Genomic DNA, 26,342 nt, shown 5'->3' with positions numbered 1-26,342 from the left:
TTTCCTCACGACTAAACCACTTTAAAATACTTTGATTCATTTGGTTGTCTTAGCATACCTTTTGACAAACATTAATACATTGTTTTCAGGTATGTGTGATAATAGACTGCATTGGAAGGACATAAAATGAAACAATATTATATGTATATACGTTTTATGACTATTCAGAGATATATAGGCATTTAATTAAGTATGTATTGATTGATTTATTACCTTAACTGGTCCAACTATTTTTGCATTGTTTTAGTTGTTGGTATGCTTGAATTAGGTCTCTCTCCTTCTTTCAGCACGGGTGCTACCAGTTGCTATCGCTGTATATACATGAATGTAGCTTCACCAAGAGTCGTGCAAGTTTGGACAATGGGACTGGAAACATGCTACACTAGCGAGGAGGCTGCTCTCTCTACATGCCCACCCATGCAAGCTATTGCCGCTAAAAGAGCGAGGGAGATTATGCTCTATAGTAAGGATTAATATCTGTTCGTTATGAATTCAAGCCCTTGTTAGGTGTCAAGGATCCGTCTCTCTCTCTCTCTCTCTCTCTCTCTCTCTCTCTCTCTCTCTCTCTCTCTCTCTCTCTCTCTCCTCGTTTGTAAGGACCTGGGTGATTTTGATTCAGATTAACATCCGCTGTAAGCTAAAAGGCAAAATTTATGTAAAAACTATATTACAATGTATATTCAACATTTATGTATATTTATACGAAATATTTGCGAAGTTAGCGGGATTGGTTTCTCTTTTGAACTATTTCCGAAAATGGTAATTTCGTAGCAAAAAAAATGCATGTACTTTTAAGCTATGATTGTACATCTTATTTATAACACATGCTTTGTTTGTACTAATTTATTTTAAACTTAGGATATTACTGAGCACTAAGATGACGTAACTATAAGAGGGACCAAATCATCAATGTAAGGAATTTCTGTAATGGAAATCAATTTAAATGGTTTGTGGTAGTCTATAGAATTGTTGCCATGCTCTTTTTATTTTAAGATAGCAACACTTAGGGTGTTGGATGAGCATTAAATTTTAGTTTTCACTCTAGAAATGTCTAGTGGGTCGGTCATTGCGGACCTTGCGGTAAATTTTGGTTAATATACATTTGGGTTTTGATCCATGAATCTTTTTGTTAGCTATGTATTTTATTTACGCAGTGTATTCACGATGTTGTCAATTCTTAATGATTCTTTACAGAAATCAGGTCAGCATGGGGTGATCCTGAAGTCAGGGAGGTGGAATGTCCATTGAACGGCCGCTTCACCTTCACCTACAGGAGAGGGCATAATGGCGCCTCATCCACCTTTTGCAATCAACCCACATCGGAATTTTCGAATTGTCCATATGGGATCGGATTCAACGTCCTTTACAAAGATTGTTCGTTCGCCAGCCCTTTACGTAAGTGGTCTATTTTGTTGTTTCCTGTTATATAATGAATCCTCTCTTGACATCTGCAGTACAGTTTGTGCTGTAATAAGTTGTACGTTTCATGCAATCCCCAATTTTTGTGCGACACACAATATGTTCCAGATAGTAATTACAGATATTTTGCCTGCAAATCCGTGTATGTGAATGCATATGTATCTATCTATCTATCTATACATATATATATATATATATATATATATATATATATATATATATATATATATATATATATATATATATATATATATATATATATATATATTGTAAGGTCAGTGAGACAAGCGTCACCAAGATCAACTGATACTTTATTCAAATGTGCGTGGGAGTATATTACAAGGTGCGGACGGAAAGGTAGGATGGCGCTGGCGCCAAATCAGATTGAGTTGCCCGCCAAAATATATGTGTTTTCTTACACTTACAAATATACGAATTATGAGTTAACAGAAACATGTAATGAAATAATACATATGTCAAAATGTAGCTCTGATAGAGCGGAATACATATACATGAGAAACCACGGTGTGGCGAAAGGAGAATTCAAATAAATAAACAGTTTGTTGATTTTCTGGACGACGAAGGGAGCGGTGTCCTTGCAAGTACTCCCCCCCCCCCCCAGACGTCGGGCGGCGTAGAGGGCTGATGATCAATCTTCGTATCTTTTCGGGCGTCGGAGGGTTCCTCTTGTTTTTGAACGGAGGGGCGCGCCGGCGGTCGGCGTAAGGATCTCTTCCTCTTGTCGTTGTTTGATGATTTTTCTTTCGTTGGGCGCCTTGTTTTGAGGTGGCACTCTGGATCTTCCAGGTCCGGCGGAGGCGGTGTCGCTTCCTTCGAGAAACGCTGGTTTCATGCGGTCTATTGAGACCCAGTTCTCTTGGCCATGGACGTCGAGAAGGAAGGCTTTCGTTGTCTTCTTAATTACCCGGTAGGGGCCTCGATAAGGTATAGTTAGTGGTTGTCGATGAGCTTCGACACGGACGAAAACGTACCCGCAGTCATCCAGGTTTTTTGGCTTGAAGTGCTTGGTTCTGTCCTGGTAAGTTTTGAGACATGGCCTGAACTTCCTGGCGATGTCCCTTAGGTGATCCAGCTGCGTGTCGTCGGTTGATGAGGGAAAGAATTCGCCAGGAACTGCGAGCGCCTCCCCGTAAACCTTTTCGGCGGGAGAATGTTCGCCGTCTGCGCGAGGGGCGGTGCGAAGGCCGAGGAGTACCCAAGGAAGTCGTGATTTCCAGTCCCCATCGGTGCAGCTCGCCATCAGGGATGCTTTGAGGGCGCGGTGAGTTCTTTCGACCATGCCGTTTGCTGCGGGGTTGTATGCCGTGGTGCTGTGGTGCGTCGTCCCCATCAGGTTCGCCAAAGCGAGCCATATTTCTGAGAGGAAAGCGGGGCCTCTGTCTGTCGTGATGTCGTCAGGAACGCCAAACCTGCTCATCCAGCTTGAAAGGAGGGCTTCGGCGCATGTTTGAGTCGTAGCTTCGGTCATCGGCGATGCCTCCAACCATCTCGTGGAGCGATCGATGATCGTAAGCAGGTAGTGAGCAGATCCAGAAGGGGGCAATGGTCCCACGACGTTGATGTGTATGTGACCGAAACGTCTTTTTGGCTGGGGGAAATCGCCTACCCCCGATTCGGTGTGACGGTTGACTTTGCTTGACTGGCAGTTGATGCATGACTTCGCCCATTCCCGGGCGTCCTTTTTTATCCCTGGCCAGACGAACTTTTCAGACAGAAGGCGAGCGGTGGTGCGTCCTGAGGGGTGTGAAAGTCCATGGATGATATCGAATATTTTCCTTCTGCAGGAGGCTGGTATCCAGGGACGTGGGCAGCCGGTGCTAGTGTCGCAAAGAATAGTTACTCCTGCTGGTCAGAGGGGAATCGCACTTATCTTGAGCGCGGATGGCCCCGTCAGGTGATCCTGTGCTTCTCGGTCGGTGCGTTGTTCGGTTGCGAGATTGGCGTAGTCGATTCCCAGGTGGATTGCGTCAATTTCAATCCTTGAAAGGGCGTCCGCGACTGGGTTTTTCTTTCCTGGGACGTAACGTATGGTGCACCTGAATTCGGCGATTGTTGCGAGATGACGTTGTTGTCGGGAGGACCATGCGTCTGTCGATTTCGTGAAAGCGTGTACGAGGGGTTGATGGTCCGTTGCGATTGTGAAGGGAGTGCCCTCCAAGATGTGCCTGAAGTGGCGGACGGCGAGGTAGATGGCGAGGAGTTCCCTATCGAAGGTGCTGTATCTTGTTTCGGCGGGTTTCAATTTCTTGCTGAAGAATGCCAGCGGTTGAGGAGAACCATCGACGAGTTGCTCCAGCACAGCCTCACAGGTGACGTTGCTGGCGTCGGTTGTTAGTCGCAGGGGCGCGTTGTCGTCGAAATGAACCAGGGTGGTGACATTCGCGAGGGCATCCTTCGTCCGGGCGAATGCCTGTTGCTGGGGCAAACCCCACTCGAGTTTTTTCGCTTTTCCTTTCAGGACGTTGTCGAGGGGTGACAGGGTTTGTGCGATGTTGGGGATGAAGCGCCTGTAGTAATTGACCATCCCCAGGAACTCCTGAAATTGGCGGATGGTCGTAGGTATCGGGAACTTTCTGATGGTGTCGACTTTGGTTGTCATGCGTTTTACCCCGCACGAGGATACGCGGTGACCCAGGAAATCCACTCCTTCCGCACCGAACGTGCACTTGTCGAAACGTACGACAAGGCCGTTCTCCTCTAGGCGTTTGAGGACGGAGCGGATGTGCCTCCGGTGTTCCTCCTTAGTTTTCGAGAATATCAGGATGTCGTCGACGTAGCAGACGCAGAAAGGTCGGTCACCCAGAATGCTATCCATTAGTCGTTGGAAGGTCCCCCCGGCATTGCGTAGACCGAAGGTTGAGTATGCGAAGGTGTAGGATCCAAACGTCGTTACAATGGCAGTTTTCGGGATGTCTTCCGGAAATACGGGGACCTGTAAGTAAGACTTGAGGAGGTCCATCTTGGTAAAATACTTGGCGCCGTGCAACGCATTCGTTGGGTCCTGCATGTTGGGCAGCGGGTAGTGATCGGGCGTTGTGATGAGGTTGAGGCGCCTGTAGTCGCCGCAAGGTCTCCAGGACCCGTCCGGCTTTTTTACCATGTGTAGGGACGATGCCCAGGGGCTCGATGCTTTCTTACAGATACCCATGCGTTCCATGTCCTCGAAGGCGCGTTTGGCATCCTTCAGTTTCTGGGGCGGGAGGCGGCGAAATTTGGCGTGAGTAGGAGGTCCTGTCGTTGTGATGTGGTGGTAGATCCCGTGCTTGGACGGGGAACCTGGCGAGTGTCGGAGCTCGGGCTTGAAAACCTCAGGAAATTCTTGTAGGAGGTCGGCGTAGGGGTGCGTCGTTATGGCGGATACGGACATTGTTGCAGGGCCGTATTCTAGGGCGCGGGACTGGCAGGTTCCCGTGTCGATGAGACGTTTGTTAGCGACATCGACGAGGAGTCCGTGGTGGGCGAGGAAATCCGCACCGAGGAGGGGGCGATTGACGTCAGCGATGGCGAAGGGCCAAGAATACGAACGGCCCATGATAGATATCTTGAGGGTCCTAATCCCATAGCACCGTATGGGAGATCCGTTGGCGGCGATAAGTGAGGGAGCGTTTTTGTCGGGACCACGGTCTAGGTCGGACTTGGAAGGTGGGAACGTTGACTGCATTGCGCTGGTGTCTACCATGAGTCTACAGTTGGAAATGGTATCGAGGATATAGAAGCCATTCTTGTTTTGGTTACCTGCGGCTGTGATGGTGGCAGGTGGATGCTTCTGGCGTCATCTTCTAGGGAAACTGCATGGTGCTCTACATTTCTTGGCGTCGCTGCCGAACTGTTGTTGGTAGAAGCACCATGCTGGGTTAGTCCTAGGGTTCGGTCGTGTTGGTTGCGGCGGTTTCTTTCTTGATAGAGCGTTGATCTCGTCGTCCTCAGGGGCCGTTACCGAGGAGTCTATGGAAGAGCAGCTGCTGAAGGAGGAGAACGAAGGCGGTGTTGACGATGATGCTCCGAGGCGAGATGCTTTGGAGGCCTCGTGGAGCTTCTGAGCCTACGACAGGAGTTCGTTCATCGGGAGCGTGTCGGCGTCTGTTAATTGGGCCCTTACGTCCTGTGGTAGGCGTCGAAGAAAGATCTCGCGAGATAAGCTAATCTCACGTCGTCGGCCGTTGCTGTCTGTTTCGGGGAGCATAAGCAGGCCGGTTAACTCGTCCCACGCCTCGACAGGAGAGGTGTCACAAATAGGTTTGCCGGCGAGGTCCAGGACTTTCTATGCCCTTGCTGAGACGGAGAGGGAGTAGATACCGATGAGTTTCGTTCTCAGGTCGTTGTATGAAACTTGGCCGGCCTGGGCGTCGAGCCATGGGGAAATCTTGTCGAATACCTCTTCAGGTATGGAGGTGAGAACGATGTCAGCCTTGGCGCAGGAGTCGCTGAGTCTAGCGACGCGGAAGAGTACGTCTGCTCTCAGGAACCAGGAAGCGGTGTTGTGTTGAGAAAAGGGCGGCAGTTTGACTTTCGGCGTGGAGGCGAGGCCGTTGGGTGCGATGTGCGTGTTGCTTCCTGCATCGTGGCCAGACGACGAGTCGGCGAAGAGGAGAGAAGTTGATATGTCGGTTAAGCTCATCCTACTGCCTTACATGCACCGAAGTGTGGGAGAACCAAAGGCAGGCACACGCCTAAGGTAACGGAGTATAGAGAAGGTAGCACGGCCATAATAAGTCCGTTAATGGCAAAGCCAAAACCGCTGATGCTACTTTCAACTCCGGGGTCACCAGTTGTAAGGACAGTGAGACAAGCGTCACCAAGATCAACTGATACTTTATTCAAATGTGCGTGGGAGTATATTACAAGCTGCGGACGGAAAGGTAGGATGGCGCTGGCGCCAAATCAGATTGAGTTGCCCGCCAAAATATATGTGTTTTCTTACACTTACAAATATACGAATTATGAGTTAACAGAAACATGTAATGAAATAATACATATGTAGAAATGTAGCTCTGATAGAGCGGAATACATATACATGGGAAACCACAGTGTGGCGAAAGGAGAATTCAAATAAATAAACAGTTTGTTGATTTTCTGGATGACGAAGGGAGCGGTTACCTTACAATATATATATATATATATATACTGTATATATATATATATATATATACATATATATATATATATATGTGTGTGTGTATATGTATATATATATATATATATATTATATATATATATATATATATATATGTGTGTGTGTGTGTATGTATGTATATATAAACCCTCATCTCCTCTTACGCCTATTGACACAAAGGGCCTCGGTTAGATTTCGCCGGTCATCTCTATCTTCAATTTTTCTCCATTCATCATCTCCTACTTCGCGCTTCATAGTCCTCAGCCATGTAGGCTTGGGGCTTCTAACTCTTCTAGTGCCTTATGGCACCCAGTTGAATGTTTGGTGAACTAATCTCTCTAGGGGAGTGCAGAGAGCATGCCCAAACCATCTCCATCTACCCCGCATCATGATCTCGTCCACATGTGGTACTCGAGTAATCTCTCTTATAGTTTCTTTTCTAATCATGTCTTGCCATTTAACCCCCAATATCCCTCTGAAGGCTTTGTTCTCAAATCTACTAAATCTGTTGGAGATTGTTTCATTGTCATACAATGACTCATTTCCACAGAGTAGCACCGATATCACTAGACTGATACATAGTATAATTTTTTTTATGTAATTTCAGGCGATTTGATTTCTAAATTTTACTTAACCTAGCAATTGGCTGATTTGCTTTTTTCAATCTTTCAATAAACTCCAACTCTAAAGATCAGAGACCAGAGTTCCTAAATACTTGAATGATTCTACTTCATTACTCCTTTCTCCTTTCAATAATATTTCATCTTCTATTGCATACTCCGTTCTCATCATCTCTGTCTTTCTTCTACTGTATTTATCTTCAGCCCAACCTCGTGTGATATTTCACACATTCTGGTAAGCAAGCATTGCAAATTCTGTGGTTTTCTGCTAACAAAGACTGCATCATAAGCATACTCTAGGTCTGCTAAATTCCTATCACTACTCCAGTCCAATCCTTTTCCACAATCTCTGACTGTTCTACGCATTGCAAAATCCATGAGGAGGATATACAACATAGGTGACAACACATTCCCTTGGAGTACTGTGCTGTTCACTGGAAGTTCATATGATAAGACTCCATTAACATTAACGTTAAACTTGCTATGCTCATGAACAGACCTAATCAAATTTACATATTTAGGAGAAATTCCCTAATAACACAGAACTCTCCAAAAAATTGGCAGGCGCACACTATCAAAGGGTTTTTCATAGACCATAAATCCAATCAAAAGGGGATTTCTATATTCTACGCATTGCTGTACAACATATCTTAAAACGAAAATTTTTTTCAGTGCAACTTCTACCTTTTCTAAATCCTGCATGTTCATCTCTCAGCTTTGCATCAATCTTTCTCTCCAGTCTCTTTAGAATAAGCATACTATGTATTTTCATAACTGACGCAAGTGCTATGCCTCTGTAATTATTGCAATCAGTCAGGTCTCCTTTTTTTTTTGCTATTTTCACCAACACTCCTAACTCCAATTCAACAGATTTTGCCTCTTCATGCCCCATTCTACAAAATAATCTTTTAAGTAGTCTGGGAGTCACTTCATTTTCAACCAATATCATCACGGCAGTTATTCCATCATATCCCGGTGCTTTCCATCTCTAGTTTTTTTAGGATAGCTTCGAATTCAAACACACTGAATTCATTCATAGGCACATAGAGGTCTTTATCAGCGTCTGGTATATCAATCAAATTATTCCCTTCCTATCTCCTATTCATAACCTCATTGAAGTGTTCCATCCAACGTTGTCTGTCTTCATCTTCTGTTGCTATGACAGAGCCATCTCTCGTTTTGATGGGTATATGCTTTCTCTTCTTTGCCCCAGTCGAGATTTCATTAATAATTCTATGAGCAATTTTTACACTATAGCCACTTCCTGAATTTATAGCTTTGTCAGCCTCATCTGTTTTACTGTCTAAATATTCTCTTCAGTCATTCTTGGCTTTTCTTTTGACCTCACTGTCAATATTGGAATGCTTAACATGCTTTACCTTGTAATTTTCATTACTTCCTCGAAAACTGTCAACAATCAATATCTGTCTTAATCTCCTTTTTATAGTATCGAAAGTATCATTTGGTATCCATGGCTTTCTCCTTGCAACTGCATGTCCCAAGACTTCACTACCAAGTGACTGATATATGTTTTTAATATCACACCATTCTTCATTAATTGTCTGTTTTTCGTCTCTTAAAGTTTCTAAGTCTGCAAATCGATTCCTAAATTCAATTGCAAATGTTTGTGCTCTTCTTCTAAAAGCTTAGTGGTATTAAACCTAGGTATTCTATCCATGTTTCTGTTGGGTGCTTTCAGTTTTAATTTCAGAGTGACAATGAGGAGCTGGTGATCACTACCATGTCGGCACCTCTAAAGCTTCTTACATTTCTTAGAGTCGTTCTCTCTTTTTTAATTGCTACACGGTGAAGTCCATGTATACATGTGGATGTTTTTGTGTAGAAAAAGAGTACCTCCAATGAGCAGATAGTGTGCTGAGACGAAAATTATGAAATGTGCTCCATTTTCATTTGCAATTCGCCAAGACCTTCGACACCCATCACATTCTCTATCCCTTGATTATTTATTCCAACTTTAGCACTGAAGAAGTCACCAGTCACAATTTTCATACTGTATATCTCTCGGGAATCTCATCGATTACCCTCTGCAGTTCTTCGTAATATTCATCGTTTCTTTCTTCATGGGAATCATTTGTTGGGGCATAGCAAACTATAATACTCATATTGCACTGCTTTGATTTGAACTTTGCTAGTAACAATCTACTATTTACAGGCCTCCATTCGGTTAATGCTTTTCTGCTCTTGGTGTCATCATCATTCCTACCCTTTCTCTTCCAACTCCATCAGATCTTCCTGAGTAGATATATATATTTCCTTGGTCTAAAGTTTCCTTACTAAACCCCTTACAACGTATTTCACTTGGGGCCAAGATATCCAAACTATATTTCATAAATTTACTCTCCATCGGCTGTAACTCCCTAATCTGATTCCTGGTTCTAACATTCCAATTACCTATTTTAAATTTTTTCCTTAGTATTTATAAACCGGGATATTCCTAGCACCCAGCTATGCTTCGGACTGTGGGCCATTTTGTCATTTTCTCTTTCCATGACTGACTAAATCCATAGAGGATTTATTGGCTGGATACATCAAAGGATAGCCAGTTCCTTGTGATGTGCAGTGTCTATATAACTGAGGCAAGTGACCACTGCCGGTCCATACTAATTCTAGTAAGATCAACCGCCAGGCATAAGGAGTAAAAGCCGAAAAGACAGTTTGTGCATTGCCTTAAACCCAATCTGTCACCCTGCTGCCAGTGACTTCATCGCGATCTTGGGGGACAATTCCTTCACACCCAAAAGCTTTCATTGTTCCTACAAGTTATTCATCCGCTTATACAAGTATAACTGTTGGCAAACATGGATTGCTAAGATATACTGTCTAACAATATCAAACCCATATATATATATATATATATATATATGTATATATATGTATATATAAATGTATATAAATATATATGATAAATTTTTGCACATTTAAACGTGTTTTTTTCATATTTCAAATAAGCCATATATATTGATACTTTAAAGTCTGGATTCCCTTAACAACCTCGGGATCAGAGTCCCAGGCGGAATCACCCAAAGACTATAATATCAGACCGGCCGGGATTTGAACCCTGGTCCAGGATATCTGTATGCCAGTGACCTTACCACTCAGCCACGAAGAAAGATAAAAGTCAATGACAATTCTTCTGTACATATACCTGTCAAATTCAGGTTTTCTGTACTTAGAATTGAAATCAACCCATTAGTGGTAAGGTCACTGGCATACAGATATCCAGGACCAGGGTTCAAATCCCGGCCGGTCTGATATAGTCTTTGGGTGATTCCGCCTGGGGCTCTGATCCTGAGGTCGTTAAGAAAATCCAGACTTTAATGTATCAATATATATGGCTTATTTGAAATATGAAAAAAAAACACGTTTAAATGTGCAAAAATTTATCATTAATCGAATGCCAAGTCCCAAACCTACCAATTAGCTACGATGGTGAAGATGGGTTGATTTCAATTCTAAGTACAGATAACCTGAATTTGACTGGTATATGTACAGAAGAATTGTCATTGACTTTTATCTTTCTTCATGGCTGAGTGGTAAGGTCACTGGCATACAGATATCCTGGACCAGGGTTCAAATCCCGGCCGGTCTGATATTATAGTCTTTGGGTGATTCCGCCTGGGGCTTTGATCCCAAGGTCGTTAAGAGAATCCAGACTTTAATGTATTAATATATATGGCTTATTTAAAATATGAAAAAAAAAAACGTTTAAATGTGCAAAAATTTATCATCAACCGAATGCCAAGTCCCAAACCTACCAATTAGCTACGATGGTGAAGATGGGTTGATTTAAATTCTAAGTAAAGAAAACCTGAATTTGACAGGTATATGTACAGAAGAATTGTCATTGACTTTTATCTGTCTTTGTGGCTGAGTGGTAAGATAACTGGCATACAGATATCCTGGACCAGGGTTCAAATCCCGGCCGGTCTGATATTATAGTCTTTGGGTGATTCCGCCTGGGGCTCTGATCCCGAGGTCGTTAAGAGAATCCAGACTTTAATGTATTAATATATATGGCTTATTTGAAATATAAAAAAAAAGCACATTTAAATGTGGAAAAATTTATCATTAATCGAATGCCAAGTCCCAAACCTACCAATTAGCTACGATGGTGAAGATGGGTTGATTTCAATTCTAAGTACAGAAAACCGGAATTTGACAGGTATATGTACAGAAGAATTGTCATTGACTTTTATCTTTCTTAGTGGCTGAGTGGTAAGGTCACTTGCATACAGATATCCTGGACCAGGGTTCAAATCCCGGCCGGTCTGATATTATAGTCTTTGGGTGATTCCGCCTGGGGCTCTGATCCCGAGGTCGTTAAGAGAATCCAGACTTTAATGTATTAATATATATGGCTTATTTGAAATATGAAAAAAAAACACATTTAAATATGCAAAAATTTACCATTAATCGAATGCCAAGTCCCAAACCTACCAATTAGCTACGATGGTGAAGATGGGTTGATTTAAATTCTAAGTACAGAAAACCTGAATTTGACAGGTATATGTACAGAAGAATTGTCATTGACTTTTATCTTTCTTCGTGGCTGAGTGGTAAGGTCACTGGCATACAGATATCCTGGACCAGGGTTCAAATCCCAGCCGGTCTGATTTTATAGTCTGTGGGTGATTCCGCCTGGGGCTCTGATCCCGAGGTCGTTAAGATAATCCAGACTTTAATGTATTAATATATATGGCTTATTTGAAATATATATATATATATATATATATATAATATATATATATATATATATATATATATGTATATATATATATATATATATATACAGTATATATATGTATCATAGTATATATATACTGTACATAGTATATATATATATATATATATGTATATATATATATATATATATATATGATAAATTTTGCACATCTAGACGTGTTTTTCATATTCAAATAAGCCATATAAATTTTTGATACATTTATGTCTGGATTCTCTTAACGACCTCGGGATCAGAGCCCCAGGCAAAATCACACAAAGAAAAGAGCTTGTGACCGGCCGGGAATCGAACCCTGGTCGGCAAGCTTGTATAAACAGTGATTAAACCACTTTCTTCGTGGCCAAGTGGTTTAGTCACTGTCTATACAAGCTTGCCGACCAGGGTTCGATTCCCGGCCGGTCACAAGCTCTTGTCTTTGTGTGATTTCGCCTAGGGCTCTGATCCCGAGGTCGTTAAGAGAATCCAGACATTAATGTATCAAAAATTTATATGGCTTATTTTAACATTATATATATATATATATATATATGTATATATATATACAGTATATATATATATATATATATATACTGTATATATATATATATATATATACATACAGTATGTATATGTATCATAGTGTTATACTGTACACAGTATGTATATATATATATATATATATATCTATATATATATATATATATATATATATCTTACAAAACTGGTCTAGTGTAAAGTTAATACAGTAGTTAATTATTTATTTTTTTTAAATTGTATTTGAGCATTGAAGAGAGAATATCCAGCTCTTAAGATCAGTTCTACTTGTGTGGATTCAAGTTTCTTTTGTAAATTACAAAAGACTTAACCCTTTCACCCCCAAAGGACGTACTGGTACGATTCACAAAAGCCACCCCTTTACCCCCATGGACGTATCGGAACGTCCTTGCAAATAAATGCTATAAAAATTAGTTTTTCCTATTTTTTGATAATTTTTTGAGAAAATTCAGGCATTTTCCAAGAGAATGAGACCAACCTGACCTCTCCATGACAAAAATTAAGGCTGTTAGAGCAATTTAAAAAAAATATATTGCAAAATATGCTAGGAAAAAAATAACCCCCTGGGGTTTAAGGGTTGGAAATTTCCAAATACCCCTGGGGTAAAAGGGTTAAGTTGTTAATTTCATTGTCTTCTTTATTAAAGTTAGTACATGTAAATTTACGTTATTTTTAAGAAGTAACTTTGTATTCCCCGTAATAATGTTACAAAGTCTTACGTAAGCTGTTTGAGAGTGTTGTGTGATCATGCACCATATGAACAAGTGCTCATGTAATGTTCTTTTATATTTTTCATGAGATATTGTGTCAATTTTCAGAGAGAATACACAATTATTTTGGGTACCATGTGCTATGGAATTTTTGCAAAAATCCTAGTGATAGGATGTTATCTTTTTTTTTTTTTTTCGGGGACAAAGGGTGAGCGGAGCTAGCTGACTGAGAGAGCCGTCTGGCATTGCGTGAGTAAAAGGTTAAGAGAGAAATACTTGGTAACTCTGATGCCTTGCCCGGCTCCCATGCTTCCAGAATTCGCTCTTCTGGAATCTTCTGGGAGTAGCTAAGTTTTATATAAGCCCCCTAGGGCTTCATAGCAGGAGTAAAGAAGCAGCCATCTTGTGAAAGGGATAAAAATTACCTCTCTCTACAAGTACCTATAGTGTGTCCTCTCCTAAGTGACTTCTTGCCCCAAAACAATACGTGTGTTGAAAAGATACGTAAGACGAAACAGAGAAATTGAATTCATTGTCATTTGGGGTGAGTGTTGGCATTGTGTAAATTTTTTGTAACTGGCCCTGTAAAAAGGTTAGGTATTTGCATCGTGATCTGATTATCCACCTAAAATATTGTACTCAGATTTAATTTCAGATGATACAAGTCATTGTATAATTTTCATAAGTGTCATTTTTTTTTCTTAGTCTAAGGACTATTCCGATTTAACATTTAAAGTAGTATCATTATATACTTTTCAGATCATAACAGTTTTGTCTTAATCTAAGTTTTGTTCAGACATAATATTTTGAGCAATTGTATTTATTATGTAAATTCTTTTCCAAAGTGTTGTAATTTATATTGAATATATTTACTTATGTAAAGAGTGTATTTTTCAAATCACCATTGTTTAGAATAGCTACGTTCGTATCCTGTTATGAACCGAAGTTAGAACTATTTGAATATTCGTAATAATAATTACCCAGTTTTGAGTGTACTTAAGAGACCTTTGGATATTCAGTGTTTTATATATTGCTGTCTTTGAATTTGGGTATTAATATTTTAAAGTGTAACAGTTTTAATGTAAAAGCAAACGAGTTTGGAATTGGAGAGGCTGATTAACTTGCCAGTCATAGTATATATAATATTTTATGTTTGGTTCCCAGTCACAAGCCATAGTATAATATATTTTTTTGGTAACCAGACCTGGGAGCCATCATCACATTATATATTATTTAGTGCCCAGACCTGGGAGCCATCATCATATAATTTAGTGTTTGGTGCCCAGACCCTTGAGATCGAGCGAGTCTGTTTTTAATATTGGTGATAACAGGGCTGTGTTTTGATTAAAGGTTTTGAATAGTACAGTGTTGATAGGATTTTGTGTATTGTTTGCATATATTTTTGGAAAGGAATTTAATATTGTTAAATTACAAGATGGCACAGTTTAATATCCAAGAGTTTTTGAATAGCCCAAGTGTTCAGGAATTGTCAGAAGCTAATGTAACTAAAGCTCAGTGGCTCTCTATCTTAATAGCATGTGGGGGCCATACAACGAGTGGCATGATTAAATCCTAATCAAGTATCTAGCCTTAGAGGTGTTGATAAACACGGAAAAGTTGTCGGAAGAGAATATTGTAGCAGTTCGTCAGCTGTTGGAGGAGGCTGAGGAAGAATTTTTAGCGAAGCGTGGACCAGTTGGCCCACAAACTGAAGGCATGAAAGCCGATAGGGATGTTAAGGCATAGATTCGAGGAATTGCAGAGGAGGAAAATTTGCTTAAGTTGAAGATGATTGCAGAAAGAAGTGGAAGCAAGACGAGAAGAGAGACAAGCAGAAGAAGCAAGGCATGCGAGGGAGATAGAAGGAAGGGAAATCGCAAGACGAGAAGAAAAAGAGAGAAGACAGGAAGAAAAAGAGAGAAGACAGGAAGAAAGAGAGATGAAAGAAGCAAGGTATGCGCGGGAGTTGGAGCTGTTGAATGCCTGTGCAGAGTTGACAACGGTAGCCCAGAGGTTAATTCCAAGGTTCACAGAACAGGCTCCAGATGAGTTCTTTGATCATTTTGAAACGGTTGCAGTGACAATGAAATGGCCAGAAGATAAATGGTCTGTGTTATTGCAGAGTTTGCTCTTTGGAAAGGGCCGTAGTGCTTACTTATCCGTATGTCAGGGCCAGAGGATGGAGTATCAAGAAGTGAAGAGGAGCGTGCTGCAAATGTATCAGATGAACCCTGAATATTATGATAAAAGATTCCGAGGTTTGAGGAAGGACGAGAAAAGGACTTTCCTGTATTACGCTTATAAGGTAAAACGATGTTTTAAGAGATGGACAGAGTCTGCTAACATAAAGGAGATAGCTGATATGGAAGAATTAATAATACTAGAGCAGTATCTACGAGGAATTCTTGAACACATTCGAATGTACTTGAGACACAGAGAGATGAAGAAACTTGATAAAGCTGCTTCGTTGAAGAAGATTACAATATTATTAGTTGTAAACCCTCCTCGGGCATGAAGTTTCAACCGTCGTTCCGACCAAGTGTCAAGTATTAGCCGAACCATGGAAACCAGTTCAGTAATAATTACGGGAAAAAGTTCAACAGTTACAACGGAAGTAGCACGGATACTGTCCCTAAGCAGAATGCGATAGTACCACAGCAACAAACATCGAATCGTCCTCCTTCAAGTATCGTGAAAAACGTGCAGAAGGTTGATATTGTCTGTTTTAAGTGTGGCAAGAGAGGCCATATCAGTAAGGAATGTTGGTCAAACCAACCGAAAGCAGTCCCCCAAGTGATTAAGGATAATTCAACGTCACATAATGCAAAGATGAAGAAGTAATCGGGGAAAAGACGGAGAAGAAAATAAACCAGCCAACATTTACATGATGAACAGGACGAACACAAACAGCGTGGATGCCTTTAAATTATATATTTATGAAGATTTGTTGGCAGCAATAGACCTGAGTAAGCGAACCCCGGTCAGGATATTATGCGAAACAAGTTGTAACCATAGTGTGGTGGCATGAGGAGTCCAACCGTTGGTGGATCAGTCTCTCACAGGGGACTCTGTTATTTTGAAGGTAAAAGGAGGTGAGGAGGTCACCCCTATTTAAAACTGTCATGTGAGTTAGTGATAGGTAATTTTGACTTTGCGGTAAAGGATTCATAGGCTGTCAAAGGAGTAAACATCCTGTTCGGTAATGAGGTGGATGGAGCGCTGTTTGGGCCTTGTCCCATTGTAACAGAAAACTATTGAAGTATAGTCCTACGACTGAACTCGAGAAGGACCACCCATATTTGTTTCCTAGGTATGTTATGACTAGGAGTATGAAGAAGAAAGTGGCTGCTGAAAAAAAAAAAAATCAAATAACCATGTACTCATGCAACGAAGAAGAGGATTCCCTTGATGGTATGCAAGAGGGGAACTTCTAAATAAACCTGGAAGAAATGAACACAGATGATTTGTTTTCCTAAGAAGAGCATTCCCTTGATGGCTCGCAAGAGGAGAACTCCCGAGTAAGCCCGAGCGAAAAGGAACGACAACCGATTAGACAAAGGGACAAAGAAAAAATGGACCTGGAAGAAATGAACACAGAGGATTTGTTGTCCGAAGAAGAGCATGCCCTTGATGACTTGCAAGAGGCGAATTCCCTTAGTAAGCCCGAGCGAAAAGGAACGACAGCCAATTAGGCAAGGGGACAAAGAAAAAATGGACCTGGAAGAAATGAACTTCGAGGATTTGTTTTCTGAAGAAGAGGATTTCCTTAATGGCATGCAAGAGGAGAACTCCTGAGTAAGCCCGAGCGAAAAGGAGCGACAGACGATTGGACAAGAGCACAAAGAAGAAATGGACCTGGAAAAATGGAAAACTCAGCATTAGAAGTAGGACAAATGGGTAGGTAAAGGCTGATAGGATTGCAATGGAAGGATGCAACGTAAACAAAGTTCTGCAATGAAATGGGGAATGGATGGGACCTCGGACTGCCGTTGATGTTATTTAAGGTACGTAATGCTTATCTAAAAGGCATGGGATGTAGCCCAAATGAAATGTTATTTGTACGAGAAGTACGAGGCCCGATTAAAATGTTTGCAGAAAAATGGAAGGACCGAGAGGAAGTCGAAGGAGAATACGTCAAAACTTTGAGGAAAAGGACCGGCGAGATGAGGAAGTTTTCCCTAGAAGGCATAAAGACGATGAGTCAAGGACAAACAAAGAAAAGGTTTGGTATGAAGAGTATGGACAGACAGGTTGCAAAGGACCAAAGAAAATGTTGGCAAGAAAAGGGGAGGATCGAGAGTAAACGGACGAAGGAAATGTCAAGGGTTTGAGGGAAGGAATCAGCGAGTTAAGGGAATTTTCCCTAGAAGACGTGAAAATGAGTCGAGGACAGACGAAGAAAAGGTTTGATATGAAGAGTATGAACGGACGGTTTACGGTAGGACGGCAGGTGTCGGTCTACGTATGGGGAAGGAGATTCCTTCTCGCCAATGAGTTCCCAGAACTATTCTGTATTTTGAAGAAGAGCAGTGACCGGACCTACACTATCGAGATACGAAGCCAAAGGTAAAATCTGAGGAAAACCATATCAACTTCGAATCCGATACTTTAAGCACCGGATTTCACCGAGAAATTCCTTGTTCAAGTGGGTGTGTCAGATGACAGGATTTGAGCTGTCTTATTGCAAGAAGATAAGGAATGAATTCTTCATCCTGCGTGTGTTATGTCGTCGAAGCTGAAGAAGCAGCAATGACTCTACTCGACAGTTGAAATGGAACTGCTGGCGCTTATCACAGCGATGAACAAGTTTTTAATCTACGTGAATTGACCACAGAATGAGTTTACATTTTATTTGAATCATAATCGTTTAACTTTTGTGAATAAGGTGAAAAATAATAATTAAAGGTTAAATAGGTATGCAATATGTTTGCAACCGTATTTTATAAATTCAAAGCATATCATAAAGATAACGTGGTTGCAGATTATTTATCTCGATGGATTCAGGCACGGAATAAATAATATTTATTGGGTGGAGCTATCTTACGAAGCTGGTCTAGTGTAGAGTAAATGCAGTAGTTTATTAATGATTTTATTATTTTATTTGTGCATTGAAGACTTAAGATGAGTTCTCCGCCTGTGGATTAAAGCTTATTATGTAAATTACGTAGGTCTTTCGTCGTTAATTTCATTGTATTCTTTATTCAAGTTAGTATATGTAAATTTATGTTATTTTTAACAATTAACTTTTTATTTCCTGTAATTTTGTTACAAAGTCTTACATAATCTGTTTGAGAGTGTTATATGATCATACACGATATGAACAAGGGCTTATGTAATGTTCTTTTATATTTTTCATGAGGTATTTGGAAATGTTTGAGAGAGAATACACAATTGTTTTGTGTACCATATGCTTTGGAATTTATGCGAAAATCCTTTAGTCAATTTTTTGTATCGACTCGCAGGGGTGCCCTTTTAGCTCGGAAAAGTTTCCTGATCGCTGATTGGTTGAACAATATAATTCTAACCAATCAGCGATCAGGAAACTTTCCCAAGCTAAAAGGGCACCGCTGCGAGTCGGTGCAAATGTGCCTCATTAAAATAAATTGAGTATAGTGATACGATGTTATCTTTTTATTTTATTTCGGGGACAAAGGGTGGGTGGAGCTAGCTTAATGAGAGAGCCGTCTGGCGTTGCATGAGTACATGGTTAAGAGAGCAATACTTGGTAACTCTGATGCCTTGCCCTGCCCCCATGCTTCCTGAATTCGCTCTCCTGCAATCATCCAGAAGAAGTTAAGTCTTATATAAGCGCCCCAGGGCTACATAGTAGGAACAGAGAACAGCTGTTTACTGAAAGGGCCAAAAATTTCCTCTCTCTCTGAGTACCTATAGTGTGTCCTCTCCTAGGTGACTTTGTGCCCCAAAGCAAATCGTGTGTTGAAAAGATATGAGAGACGAAACGGGGATTTGGAATTCATTGTATTGGGGTGAGTGGTGTTGGCATTGTGTAAAGTTTTTGTAACTGGCCCTGTAGGAAGGTTAGGTATTTGTATAGTGATCTGGTATTCTATTTTCATCAAGTGTCAACCTTAAATGTTGTACTCAGATTTAATTTCAAGTGAAACAAGTGATTTTATGATTTTCGTAAGTGTTATTTCTTTTTACTAAGTCTAAGGAATATTCTAATTTAACATTTAAAATAAAGTCGTTACATACTTTTCAGATTGTAACATTTTTGTCTTGATGTAAGTTTTATTCAGACTTAACATTTCGAGTAATTGTATTTGTTATTATGTAAATTCTTTTCCAAAGTATTGTAATTTATATAGAATATATATATTTATATAAAAAGTGTATTATTCCAATCACCAATGTTTAGAATAGCTACGCTCGTATCCTGTTATGAAACCGAAGTTAGAAATATTTGAAATCTCGTAATAATAATTACCCAGTTTTGAGTGTACTTAACAGACCTTTGGATATTCAGTGTTTTATATATTGCTGTCTGGGAGTTATTTAACTGTCTTTGAATTCGTGTATTAATATCATAACGTGTAACAGTTTTAATGTAAAAGCAAACAAGTGAGTTTGGAATTCGAGAGGCTGATTAACTTTCCAGTCATAGTATATTTAATATTATATGTCTGCTTCCCAGTCACGAGCCATAGTATGATATATTTTTTTGGTGCTCAGACCCAGGAGCCATCCTTATATAATATGTATGTATGTATATATATATATATATATATATATATATATATATATATATATATATATATATATATATATATATATATATATATATATATACGGATTTTGAGCGAAGCGAAAAATCTATTTTTGGGTGAGATGGCCATGTCGTCCTGATGGAAGTTCCTATAGGGTAGCTTCCTAGGGTATATTACAACTACGGCGATATTCCCAGAGAATTTACCTTAAGGTACCAGAATTCTAACTCCTGGAGCGAGTATCCCTCGTGAAAGGGATATCGCGACATATCAGAGGACGTATTCTAGACACGTCACATGGCAATCTACGACCTGAACAGAGATTTCGTCTCGTAGGAGGTGATTGACGAGATACGAATTCGGGAAAGAAAAAGGGGGAGCCGCTCCCAAGGCTTCCCTATCCCCCGATACGTATGCGTGCCTGGCGCCAATCCTGGCGCCATCTGTATTCCTTGTAGCGTACACGAGGTGCTACAGATACTGTATGTAGGGAGGGGTCCTACAGCCCTTTCTTAGAAAGGCAAGGGCGGGTCCATCAGGACGACATGGCCATCTCACCCAAAAATAGATTTTTCGCTTCGCTCAAAATCCGTTTTTTGGGCTCAAGCCATGTCGTCCTGATGGAAGTGTACCAGAGCATTACTGTATCTGTGGATTCTCAGAACGTGCCGTACTCCCCGGAGGTAATTTATTCCCGGTCGACTAGACCTAGAGACCTAAGATGTTACCGTTATACATCTTTTCAACTAACTATAAACTATGTTAGAGCTTCCTGCCCCCTACAGGGAAGAGTCCTACTAGACTCTGGAAAGTCTCGAAGAGTACATATATCTATGTATGAATACCAGGCAAGCTAATATAGTGGTCTCGCCCTATATTAAGTAAAGCATAGTTTGTATAGAACCACTGCGTCAATATATTGACCAGTAATCCGCACAATACTTGTATTGGACAAAGGTTTATATCCGCATAGGAAGAAACTAATAAAACCGCCCTCGTCCCTTTATGGGACGGAGTCCTCCCATTAGGGGACTACATAAACCAATGCAACATAGCTTGCTTAACAGAACAATTCTATCAGAATTATCCCAGATAAGATACATAGAATTAAAATGCTCAATTATACCAATAAATTGACACAGGTGAAAGAGACGCAAGGTTCTCAAGAACAAGTTTATTGACAGATAATAAACAGACAGGTTAACAACAAATATATATATTTTATATAAAAGAGGATAACCCAAAACTTTAAGCATAAGTATGATAGTAAACAGAACTTGTTTATCTGAAAGAAAAACCATTAAACACCACTTTAATAAGATACCAAGGTATCAAGTCATAAAAGTCTGTATTACAAATCAATCACATTAGCGTTAGAAACGCTTGGCACACATGTCTGAACTTATGCTAGGTTCACCTTTGAAAGAAGGAACAGTCTATATGGGCACTTGGTGCCCTCATTTAGTTTGTAGTACAGTATGTACCTACACACTCACCCTGGACTTAATCGTCCCAATTAAGACCACTGTTCCTCGCAGAGTTAAACAGTAGGGTTAACTACACGACCCACTGCTACCACAGATCTCTTAAGTTCCTCTACTTGCTTCGCATAGTGGCGAAAGAACACCCTGGAAGACTTCCAGCCCGTGTATGAACGGAGATGTTCAAAATCCATACAATTAAAGAAATTTAGGGATGAGGCAACTTTCCTCGGATCGTGACCTGCGGGTGTACTGTCAGGATCCGCTCTGCGAATAAAATATGTGATTTTCGCTCTGAGTTGATTCAGAGATAAATTTGAGCCTGATGTTTCTCCCCTGAATAGTTGACCACCCTTGAAGTCTGAAGTTCTATGAAGATAGACCTTTAGGCATTCTACTGGACATAGAGATGCATCTTCTTTCAGAGGGCAGATTCTCCAGGGACCCCACCTGTTGGTGGGTAACTCATTCTTGGCAAGAAACGTAGGATCCGGAAACAGGTTCAGCTCCCCCCCATCCAGGAACTGAACACGACCTGCCTCTCTCGAGAGGGCTACGATCTCACTAACCCTGGCCCCGGACGCGAGTGCAAATAGGAAAATAACTTTTTGCGTCAAATCCTTTAACGCACATTCTTCATTGCTCAACAGGGAGGCGAAATGAAGAACTTTGTCTAAAGACCATGAGATGGGCTTTGGAGGTGCTGAAGGTCTGAGCCTAGCACAGGCTTTCGGAACTTTATTAAAGATCTCGTTACCTAGGTCGATCTGGAAGGCAAATAAAATGGGTCTCATCAAAGCAGATTTACACACTGAAATTGTGTTAGCTGCCAACCCTTGGCCATGGAGGTGGATGAAGAAAGATAAGCAGAAGTCTGTTGAGATCTCCTGCGGATTCTTTGCCTTTACAAAGGCCACCCATTTTCTCCAAGATGACTCATATTGCCTTCTAGTCGATTTGCACTTATATTCCTCTAGGAAGTCTATGCTGGCTTTCGAAATCCCGAAACGCTTTCTCACCGCGAGGGCGAGAAAATCATGAGCTGCAGGGTCCGGGTTTTCTGTAATGAAGCGCAGACAGTCGACTTCTGGACTCGCTGGGTCAGAACTGGATGTGGTAGCGGCATGAACTTCATCTGTAGTTCCAACGCCAAGGGGAACCACATACTGTTCGGCCACTTGTGGGCCACTATTGCCGCTACCCCCTTGAAGGATCTCAGTTTGTTGAGGACCCTCAACAGAAGGTTGTGAGGAGGGAACAGATAAATCCTGGACCATCTGTTCCAGTCGAGGGACATTGCGTCCACTGCTTCCGCTAAGGGGTCCTCGTACGGGGACACGTACAGGGGCAACTTCTTGTTGTCTTTCGTCGCAAAGAGGTCTGTTTGCAGTTCTGGGACTTGATTCAGAATGAAGGAAAATGATCCTGCGTCTAAGGACCATTCCGACTCTATCGGTGTGAACCTGGATAGAGCGTCCGCTGTCACATTGCGGACTCCTTGAAGGTGAACTGCCGACAGGTACCACTTCTTCTTCTCCGCCAATCGGAAAATGGCTAACATCACTTGGTTGAGAGGTGGTGACCTCGACCCTTGTCGATACAAGCATCTCACAACCACCTCGCTGTCCGTCACCAATCTTATGTGGATCGAGTGACGCGGGGAGACTTTCTTTAAGGTAAGGAGCACTGCCATAGCTTCTAGAAAGTTTATATGAAAGGTCCTGAATAGCTTGGACCAAGTCCCCTGGACTTTTTTCCGATGAGAGTGACCTCCCCATCCCTCCTTTGAGGCGTCTGAATGAATCGTCATCGACGGGGGAGGTGGCTGCAGAAGAACAGACTTCTTTAGATGTCTGGCTTGGGACCAAGGTCTGAGAAGAGTACGTAGCCGAGGCGGCACTGGTCTTCTCAGGTCTCTTCGCGCGTTTGATGCATACCTTCTCCAAACTCCGGTTGCATCCTTTAGCTGTGCTCTTAGCACTGGGTCTGTCACTGAAGCAAACTGGAGAGAGCCTAGTACCCTCTCCTGTTCGCGTCTTGATATCCTTTTGGAATCTAGAAGTCTCTTGACAGAGCCCGCTATCTCCTTCCTTTTCTTCATCGGGATGGAGAAACTGTGTGACAAAAGGTCCCAGTGGATTCCCAGCCACTGGAACTTTTGGGATGGAGAAAGTCGAGACTTTTTTCTGTTGATCTTGAAGCCTAGGTACTCTAGGAACTGGATCACCTGACTGGAAGCTTGCAAGCATTCGGTCTTGGATGCTGCCCACACCAGCCAGTCGTCCAGGTAGGCTACTACCTGAATTCCCTTTAGGCGTAATTGTTTGAGAGCTGCGCTCGCAAGCTTCGTGAAAATCCTTGGGGCTATGTTTAGCCCGAATGGCATGGCTCTGAAGGCGTACAGTCTCCGTTGTAGCCTGAACCCTAGGTAGGGGGAGAGTCGACGGCTGATTGGAATGTGCCAATAGGCGTCTGACAAGTCTTTAGAGACTGAGTATGCCCTCTTGGGCAGTAAGGTCCTTATGTGTTGCAGTGTTAGCATCTTGAATTTGCAATTCACTATGAACTTGTTGAGTGGCGACAAGTCCAGAATGACTCTGAGCTTTTCCGAGTCTTTCTTGGGAACACAAAACAGCCTCCCTTGGAATTTGATGGACTTCACCTTTCGGATCACATTTTTCTCCAACAGTTCTTGAACGTACTCCTCCAAAATGGGGGTGGAGTGTTGGAAAAACCGAAGGCACGGGGGTGGAGTGCTGTACCAGCTCCAACCCAGTCCATTCTTGAGTAGGCTTTGGGCCCAGGGATCGAAGGTCCAGCGATCCCAAAATTTCATCAGTCTCCCTCCTACCGGTATCATTTCACTTGGACTGCCGTCCTGAGGTCTTGCCTCCCTGACCACGACCACCTCTGAATCCCTTTCCCCTTGAGGGGCGCCTAGACGAGCCTCTGGCTGCTCCTCTAGGTTTTGCACGAAAGGAAGAAGACTGTCCTTCGAACGTTGGGGTGAATGTGGTTGGCTGACCTGGCACAGCCTGGGGTACCCACTAAAAAGTAGTCGGGGTTTGTGCCACCATCTGGGGCACTGGAGGCAAAGGCAATTGCAGTTGCTGTTGCTGTCTATAAGGCTTGGCTGGCCGAGACGGTAGCCTAGTCCTCATATTCTTCCTCTTTGGTTGAGGACCCTCATCCGGGGAAGATTTTCTTTTGATAGCCAGGCCCCACTTCTGGAGAAGGTTTCTATTCTCCACGGCGGCCTTATCAACAACCTCTTTGACCACATCGGTAGGGAAAAGGTCTTTTCCCCAAATGTTGGAGGAGATTAACTTCCTTGGCTCGTGTCTCACCGAAGCCCCGGTGAACACGAACTCCCTGCAAGCTCTCCTTGCCTTGACGAAGCCATAAAGGTCCTTCGTCACTGTGGCTAGGTGAGACTTAGCCACTACCATGAACATTTCATGGACCTTAGGGTCACTTGCCATCGTCTCAAGAGTAGTCTGATGAGACATTGAGGCAGCCAGTCTTTCTTTTGTCTCGAACTCTCTTCGTAAAAGAGATTCGGACAGCTTGGGGAGGTCCTCGCCGAATTGCCGTCCGGCAATATCAGCCTCCAACTTTCCCACTGAGAATGTCAGATGGACATCCTTCCAGTCTTTGTGGTCCATAGGCAGAGCCAGCGACAAGGGTTTACACTCCTCCAGGGAGGGGCAAGGCTTGCCGGCCTCGACTGCCTTTAGGACAGCCGCAAACCCTTTCTGTAAAAAGGGGAAGGCTCTATCAGGAGAGGACACAAAAGAAGGGAGCTTCTTGCTCAATGCAGCTACCTTCGAATTAGAGAAGCCCCTCTCTTTCATCGAGGATGAAAGTAGGGCTTGAGCCTTAGCGTGGTCCATAATAATGACCTCCTTCGGCTCTGTCTCCTCCCTTGAAGCTGGTTCTTTTCTGAGCCGGACATAGCAGTCCGGATATGATGCCTTGCTGGGCCAGAATTCTACTTCCTCTAGGGGAACTGAACCCAGCTTATCCGAGATGACGATCTTTCCAGTCGTCATCGGCATGTGCTCAGCATACCTCCATGGGTTAGCATCTGAGCATATGGGAAGGTCTTTCACATTGAGCCTTTTCTGGGGCCCATGTGATTCTGCCAGGGACTGTATACGCAGTTCCATTGCAGCCGCCTTCTCCTGGTTCTCCTTCTGCATTTGTTGGATCATTCCAACAATCGAAGAGAGGGCCTGTCCCAGTTCTACTGGGAGACCAGCCGATGTTGAGGGGATAGGCTCCGGCATCTGAACCGGAGTAGCCGACACCTCGTCGACCTCATCCTCTACGACATCCGGGGTTTGAACTTGATCCTGACCTTTTGCCAGGAGGTCTTCTTCCAAACGTTCGTCCAGGTCAGACATCCTGTCATCCAACTGGATGTCTTGCATCGCGACTGCGACTTCCACGTCCACCTGGACTTGATCTTGAGAGATCTCCTCTTGAGGCTGGGGAATCACTGCCTCAGCTGATGCCTGGGGAAAAAGATACGCCCTCATCTTCTCACTTGGAAGATAAGGGCCAGAGGTGTTCTTCTTGAAGCCCCTTACCCAAGTACGAAGCTTTTCCCTTGCTATATCCCTTGATTCCGCCGTTCTAGGGGAATCAAAAGCCTCAGTAATCAGGTTAGTGCATACAGTACATACCTGAGGGTCCCAATCTGGAGATCATCCTTGGAGACAGCGCATGCTGCGTGTCTCCTACAACACTCATGTCCACAGAGGTTCTTGCTGCGGACATTGCAGAAAACATTTCCGCACTTCGGAGGGTCCTCCTGTAAAGAGAAGAAATTTCCATGAGTATCAAGTGAACTATGTATCACTGGATATGCATAGTCTAGCATAACAATTCATAAAGGAAAGACACACACTTGTGTTTCCCTCACAACCCATTGCTGCGGCCTTCCAGATAA

General features: G+C 42.3%; 1 protein-coding gene across 1 annotated transcript in view; it reads left to right on the top strand.

The window, feature by feature from the left end:
* The window catches only part of LOC137615268 (uncharacterized), a 341,120-nt gene that overhangs the window by 145,852 nt on the left and 168,926 nt on the right, over positions 1 to 26,342 (top strand). Inside the window, 2 exon segments of the mRNA XM_068344996.1 lie at positions 288 to 463; positions 1,195 to 1,395. Coding sequence (XP_068201097.1) covers positions 288 to 463; positions 1,195 to 1,395 — 377 coding nt within the window.

This window comes from Palaemon carinicauda, chromosome 21 (assembly GCF_036898095.1).
Source record: "Palaemon carinicauda isolate YSFRI2023 chromosome 21, ASM3689809v2, whole genome shotgun sequence".
NCBI lineage: Eukaryota > Metazoa > Arthropoda > Malacostraca > Decapoda > Palaemonidae > Palaemon > Palaemon carinicauda.
The sequence above is the reverse complement of the archived record's forward strand: the minus strand, read 5'-3'. Positions and strand labels throughout refer to the sequence as shown.